The sequence below is a fragment of the Solanum pennellii genome, chromosome 1 (assembly GCF_001406875.1).
Source record: "Solanum pennellii chromosome 1, SPENNV200".
Lineage (NCBI taxonomy): Eukaryota > Viridiplantae > Streptophyta > Magnoliopsida > Solanales > Solanaceae > Solanum > Solanum pennellii.
The window spans coordinates 105,814,941-105,822,970 of NC_028637.1; the positions used below are offsets into that span (position 1 = coordinate 105,814,941).

An 8,030-nucleotide genomic window follows, 5' to 3' on the forward strand; every position below is an offset into this window, starting at 1 on the left:
GGTGGTGGAGTGGGGTAAGAAAAACAATTTAATTTTTTATATGGATAATAAAATTTTAATCTTTAATTTTTTAATTAATATTAATATTTTATTATTTAATTTTATCTAGGTAAAATATTTTAGGGCAACTTTCATATATAACAAACAAAAAATTCATATTTGTATGTTATAACAAAGTTTGCATAGTTGCGCTCCATAGCAAACATGTAACTATATAATTCGCTATACATATATAACTGTATAATTCGCTGGCCTATTTCACTATAATTATATAATTCGCTGGCCTATTTTAAATTATGAAAATTACACTCCTGATAGTTTAGCCATATAGGTATGCAACTCAAAAAAAGTGAATAGTTTAGATATATTTTTGACACTTATCTAAAAAAAAAAATTAACAGAATGATGCATCTTACAACTTGATGGATAGTGCAAGAATGTTTTTTTCCACTTTTATAACACAATGATGTAATTTAGGATTAAGTCATACTTCAAAAATAATTTTAGGCAAAAACTCTCAATCTTGCCCAAACACGTCAATACTTCGAGTCCGAAACTCAAACGGTAGAAAATATTAACAAAAATTCCAAAAGGGTATATAAAATTTTATATACCCTTTTGGAATTTTTGTTAATATTTTCTACCGTTTGAGTTTCGGACTCTCAATACTTCCTCCATCCCATAATAATTATAATTGGTCATTTCCATTTTTCATGATTCTTTAGAAATCAGAAATTAAATGATCAATTTGACTAATTAACCTTTATCCACACCGATAAATATCAAAATAATTTAAAGACATAGGGCATACAAAAGGTATAGGTACTCAAGAATGAGCGAGAGCATGAGTACAAAGGAGTAATTAAGCATTTAATGAACTTTTGAAAAATAAAAATTCTAGTAACTTTATTTTTTTTCAAGCTTTCAAAGAGAAATTATGGGAACATTAAGCATGATGATGATATTACTTATAGGAATAAAATGGAAAAAAGAAAATAAGTTTATCTTGATTTAGACATTTAGTAAGTGATCAAGTAATTTAAGACTAATATTTTTAGAAAGATGGGACAAAAGGAATAGTTTTTTAGATAATATATACTTATTGTGAAATGCTTAAGAAGATAAAAATAAACAGACAATTTTACTAATTCACCCCTTAAAAACTTCTTGGGAAACAAACAAATTTGATCAGTTTAAAAATAAATTCATCGCATGTGTAATATAAAAAAATAATTAATATTTTCTTGATTTAGTAAAATGAACAACAAATATGAAAAATATTTTTAGTATAATAATCAACTAATATGGGACTAACCCATTTATAGCCGTTCCAGTCCACCTGTCTATAAAATATTGGAACAAACATTTCTTAATGGATTTGTTGATACGCAATCTAATTGGGTTTATAAACAATGACAAACTGCTTAATTAGACTAATATTTTTAGGTTTTTGAACTCGCAGCTGGAAATTAAATGACCTAACATAGATACCCTTTCTGTTCAGCTAAGAGAATATTCAGTCCAACAATTAAATAACTTTATGTACTTTCGACAAAATGACAAATGAAATTAAGTTAATGTTTAATACTTATTAGTACCTATTTAAAACAAAACTAGCAGCTTACATTGACTTAGATGTGGCATATAATATACTCTTTCCAGTCTAAATAGTGTTTAATCGAATAATAAATATATTTGGTTTGCAAAATGATTAAGTCATTTAAAAACGAAAAAGAATTATATTTGTTTTTGTACTAGTAATTTATATATTGAAAGAATATAACGATGCACATAACATATGTTCTTTGTATGAGAATTCAGTAGTGCTTTGATTTGCCATAGGGATTAGTATTAGGGTTAAAGTTTGAAAAATTATTTTTTAATTTTTTATAACATGAGTGTAAGTTTGAAAGTTGAGGGAAAGTTTTAACTTTTGTGGGGAAAAAGAATTTAATTGTGGGGAAGTGAGCCAAATGATACCTTTTAACAGTTGAATAATAAAAGTATTAATCGCATTAAGAAAAAAAAAATAGATACATCAAATTTGAAGTAATAAAGAAAAAAAATCAGACGTTTAATTTTGATATTAAATCAAATTATCCAAATATACTCTGTACTATCTGACATCGTTTCAAATTTTGGTTCATGCTCTCCAACAATGTCCCTAGAAAATAATAATAATAAGTTAATAGTTTATCACTTATAAATGTTAAATTAGGCTTTGGATCTTAGCTCAAAGACAGTTCAGACCCTGCTCTAATATCATATTAAATCAAGTCTTAACTTAGTTCAAAGGAAAGAGAATTATTCAAATCTTATAACGAATTCATTTATCTCATTAATTAACAATCTAAAACTTTTTATTATTTTTTAATAGCAAGTCCCTATATTTAACACAGCCAAACTACAACATAAATAACTTCAAATAGTTTCACAAATTAGATTGATATTATTATAATAAGATATCAATAATTTTCTAGTATGAATATACACTATACTCTATACATAGGTGCATAATTCAGATGAGCAAATATTATATTGGGTTATTTCTTATCTAAATAATATAATATAATACTCCTACAAATACAATATGAAAACCAAGATGAAAAAAAAAATCTCAGAAACATTGACTGACACAACTAAGACTTTGGTTTCCCACCATAAGCTTGCTGACAAATCGACGTAGATTTCTGTGATTTCAAGCAAAGTTGCGAAGAAATCGGACATTTTTGTAAACAATTATCTCCTAAACTGCCGGTAACTGAAGTTTCCCGGCCGAAAAATCCCGCCGGCGGTGATCCATTCAAGAAATTACCGTCAAGATACAACCTTTTCAACGTCGCCTTTTTGCTATACTGCAACGGAATCGGCCCCCGGAACTTGTTATACCTCAATGTCAACGACGACAATCGAGGGAAAATCGCGAAATTGACCGGTAAATATCCTTCGATTTTGTTGAAACCCAAATCGACGGCGACAAGGTCGCTGTTCAAATTAACAACATTTGAGATCTTGACGAGTGTAAAGCTGTTGTTCGCCATGTCGATTTGTTGCAACGAAGGTAACTGAAAGAACCAAGTTTCAATAGTTCCAAATAACGAATTTTCACTAAGCTCCACAACTTCCAGTTGATTTAACCCATAAAACGACGATTTCAATAGAGGCCCAGATAACGAATTAGCCTTCGCTGCAAGTTCTAGTAGATTTGGGGGTAATTTTGGGAGTGACCCAGTTAGCTTATTGTAACTAAGATCAAGTCTTCTCAAGCTTGTTAACTCATTCATCGAATTTGGTAACCCAGAAATCAAATTATGAGAAAGATCAAGAGAAAGCAGAGATTTTAAAGAAGTAAGCGAAGGTGGGACTGACCCAGAAAATGAATTGAGTCGAAGAACCAGGTTCTTGAGATTTGGTAAAGAAGACAGAGAAGAAGGAATTGGACCATAGAAATTGTTGTTCTGAAGATCAAGAGTAACAAGTTGAGTGAGTTTAGAAACTAACGGAGAAAGAGTCCCTGTGTAACCAGCAGGATCAAGCGTAAGTTCAGTTACTCTGTTTCCAGAGCTACAAGAAAGGCCACAAGTGAAATGGGTAACACGAGGAACAGAGCAAGGGTCTGTAGTGAAATTCCAAGAACCTAAACAAGAATATGAAGGAATAGAGGAAGGTTTAATTGCGGCTTTAAAAGCTTGAAGAGCAAGTATGTCTGTAGAAGGAGGAATTGATTGAACTGATGAAAGTAAAAAAAGAAAGAGAAAGAAGAAAACAGAGGTTCTTGATTTTGACATGTTTGAAAAATGGCTACAAAAATGATCAATGTATTTTGGTTTTGTAATGGAGGGTTCTCGTGGTTTAGGCACAGTGTGGGGCCTTTTGATGATATCTTTGTACAATTAGCTGGAGAGCAGTATATATATACAGGGAATAGGATTAACAAAGCTATAATTTGTTTTAACTGGTGATTAATTAAAAGAAATAGTGTATTTATATATTGGATTTGCTGTCATTTGGTTTAATTTAAGGGTCATACATTATAGGGTTGGTGAGCAGGTGGTTCCTAAACAAATAGGAATCATAAAAATATTCAGCATCCCTATGATTATAAGATCATTAATAAATCAACTTTACTGTCTAAAAAGGATAATATGTATACGAATCATGCACTATTATTTATGAGTTATTTGTACATTTGATCGAGTACTTAAAATACGTCTTACGAACACATGTATTGGGTAGCTCTACGTGATAAAGAAGATGACAAAGTGGAGAATGTAAATTGATTAGGTGAGGGATAGATTATGCATTTGAAGAGTGGGAAGAATATGATGGTCTGGCGAATGGCCCAGAAGACGGTGCATTATTGTTTCCATAAAGTTTAACAAATCTCTGCAATTATTCTATTTATCAAACACAAATTAGATGTATGAATAGAAGTTATTATTCATAAATACTTCTAATGATTTTTTTATGATTACATCTGTATAAATAGATGGTTTTGCTAATTACTCGATTACAAATCTGGTAGGTGCGCCTTGGAGAAGTTGGCATTGACTCGAGGAGACGTTAAAATAAACTTTTTTTGATAGATTTATAATTTTAACCGTCTTTAACAATATTATACGTTACATCACACCGATTAAAAGTGTTTCATAACATGTTTACGAAAAATACTGTAATGGAAAGCAATGATAAAACTTACAGATCCCAAAACCAAGTAAGATTGATTTTGCGTAAAAAGGTGGTTACCCGTTTTATTGTGAAAAAAGCTTTAAGTTACCTTTTCCTTTTTTTCTAAATGGAATATTTTAGTGATAACATGTTAGAATCGCACTAAGTTTATGTGCATTATTTTTGTCGTTTTCCCTATTATAAGATGGGTAAAAATAAAATAAAATGATTTTGACAGGAAGGAATCTAGTAGGGTTAGAGCCTGTTTGGCTCAGCTTAAAAGCTGATCAAACTGACTTAAAAGTTGATTATTGACTTATTTAGCTGTTTGGCAATACTCAAAATAACTTATTTTAAGTTAAAAAAACTTATTTTAAGCCGAAAGTTAAAAGCTGGCTTATAATCTGTTTTAAGTTGACCACATTTTTATCTTTTTGCATTTAATAATTTTATACAATCTCCAAATTACCCACATAACCCTAACATCTCTTTCTTCTATTTTTCTCTTTTCACGTTTGGCATAGCAACGTCAGCACTTTTATCCAACGCATAACTGCTTATTTTAAAAATAAATTTCAACACTTTCAAAAGTATTTTTTTAAAGTTGATTTTATTAAGCCCATCCAAACGGGCCCTTAGTAGAGGGATTTTTTAATTTTTATTTTTCATAGTTTGCAGTAATTGTGATGTTTATATCCACAAAAATCTAAAAATGGTGGGGTAGAGAGTGATAGTGTTGTTCTTTTACAAGAGTACCGACGCTTCGTCAACATCATTCCGCATGCGTCTTGCCTACCGCAATTACTAAATACTGTCCGACGCCATTCTTTGTCCACCAAAACTTGGGCCTTTATTATCAATCGCACAAAATAAATTTTATTTATTTCATCTTTATTACGTTATAATTTTATAATTTTTGAAGTTAAATTATACTTCAATTGACACAAGTTTGTAAGAAATTTAAGTTTGAACTCATAACTTGAAATTGGGTTCTGAATGCTCTAACGATATAAGTTGTCATGGATTAGGTTGTTTAACTTGTTATGCCTTGTAAAACATTGTCTTATAATGTGATACCAATAAATAAACTTATATCTTGCAATCTATTTTTTGCCATGTTAAGATATTTTTTATTATTTTTTTAATACTTTAAAAAATGTTGAGTAACTATAATTAAGGATCATAATTATAAATGCGAATGACCCATCCAAATTTGGCAACCCCGACACTCCTAACCCACAAATATATGGTAGTTAAACCGTCGTTAAGAAAATTAAAGTGCCTATTTGATAAATTAATGATGTCAACTTTAAAGGGTTATGAAGAAATTATTAGCTAAATAAATGTCATATGATAGTATAGCGTTAAAAAAATTCATATGACATAATCATATATTAAATAAACTTTCTATTTTTCAATTGATATGATGTAAAAAATATTTTTTAAATGGTGATAGTGATTATCACCCATATCTAATGACTATGGGATAGAGAAACACTCGCAATTCAAATTTTAATTATCTATTATACATAACAATAATCATAACAAGTACATTAACAAATAAATATGCATAGATTTCGAAATTTCTTTTTAACATAAATAGTATTTTTGAATTGCTGGCATCAAAAGTTGCATGAATGATTCGTAAGGTATATATGCATATCTAATATATCCAAAATAACCAAATTTTATCAAGAAATATTACCTTTTTAAGCCACGAGAAGTTTATTTTTAAGATATCAAATTAATGATAATTTTTTATTAAAAAAAAATCCTAACAACATATAAGTAAAGTTTCGCTAAGTAAAGAGTAGTTGTAGAATAGTGATGTTTGGTAAATATTTCATAAAGCGGAATAAATCATGGAATAGCTAATATCTCAAGCTACTAATTAGTAAAAAAATTATTCAAATTTTTTTTGCAATTCATAACCAAAATAAATAAATTTAATGATTTTAAACAAAACATACCACACTTAATAAGTTAAAATATAAAATATATATCATTCAATTTTCAGATTTCAATTGAGGAAAAACAACTTATACCAAAAATAATCATTTCAACTTGTCTTTGCGTCATGTTTATAGATATTCTATTTGATCCCTTGTCTACAAGTAGGATTTCTCAAAAGAAAATATTAGTTTGTAGTATTTACAAATATACTTAAAAGGAACACGTTATTTAACGTGTTATATATTTTACAGGAAATATCTTTTTTTTTAAAAAAAATCAAATTATATTGTTGTTGTTATACTTTTTTTTGTTTCATGATATAAATTCTTTCTTATTTTTCCAAATAAATACCATATAAATTTTATATATATTTATTATAAAATTTTAAATTATTATATTGCTCTCGTAAATATCCCATATAGAGTTTAAATAAATACTTTTATCCTTTATTTTTATGTTTAGCTAAAAAATATTCATATAATAGATTTTATCTACCACCATTTCTATCGTTACAACTGGAGCTTCCGAATAATAGATAAAAGAAATCAACAATTATGTTCATTAATATATGCGACAAGCAAATACAAATAACCGATTAAAAAATTCAATAATTACAATAGCCGCAATCACAATCACAAACACAATAATTTTTAAAGCCATACATTTTTTCTTTTTAGATGGCTTGAATTATCATTTAAATTTTGTACAATTCATAGTGAATAATAATTATAATTTTAAATTATATATTTAAAGTGACGCAAATTAAAAAAAATAAAAATTATTAATCGGGTATGGAAGTAATATAAATGTCAATAATATATTTCTAGATATCATATTATATTAGAAAATAATATATTAAAAATTTAATTGATGATTTTATATGGTTATAATATGTTAATTATAATTACTATGTAGTACTTATAATATTAAAACAAGTAAAAAATAATAGTTCTCCAAAACCTTACTAAATTAATATAAGTGGTTTATACGTGAGATTTTCTTTTGATTAAATTAAAATTATATATTTTACTAAATTTACAGATCAAATTTATTAAATTCACTTAAAAAATAAATTTACAATATCACAATATCTTACAAAATAATATACCATTAGAATCCATTTAAAATAAGTCATACATAAAGTACAACGCATGTGTACGATTCATCGTAAATTAGTTTTATTTTTTGTTAAATGATTCATAGTAAAAAAAAATCAAGATTTCAATTATTGTTTGTAAAATAAATTTATTATACATAATGTTTATTATTTTTTAATAATCATATACTATTCGCAATATCTTTATTAAAAATATTAAATGTATGATAGTGAAAAAATAAACTATATAAGTAACATTTTGAAACTTTTTGAAACCGTACCAAAATATGAATTCTAAGTGAAAAGGTGTCAA

At 27.5% G+C, this 8,030-nt stretch overlaps 1 protein-coding gene across 1 annotated transcript; it reads right to left on the reverse strand.

The window, feature by feature from the left end:
• Positions 1–2,452: 2,452 nt before the first annotated feature.
• Positions 2,453–3,929, reverse strand: LOC107011315 (probable inactive leucine-rich repeat receptor kinase XIAO). The gene has a single exon (XM_015210759.2). The coding sequence runs from the start codon at positions 3,786–3,788 to the stop codon at positions 2,640–2,642; it is 1,149 nt and encodes a 382-aa protein (XP_015066245.1). The 5' UTR covers positions 3,789–3,929; the 3' UTR covers positions 2,453–2,639.
• Between the last annotated feature and the right edge of the window lie 4,101 nt (positions 3,930–8,030).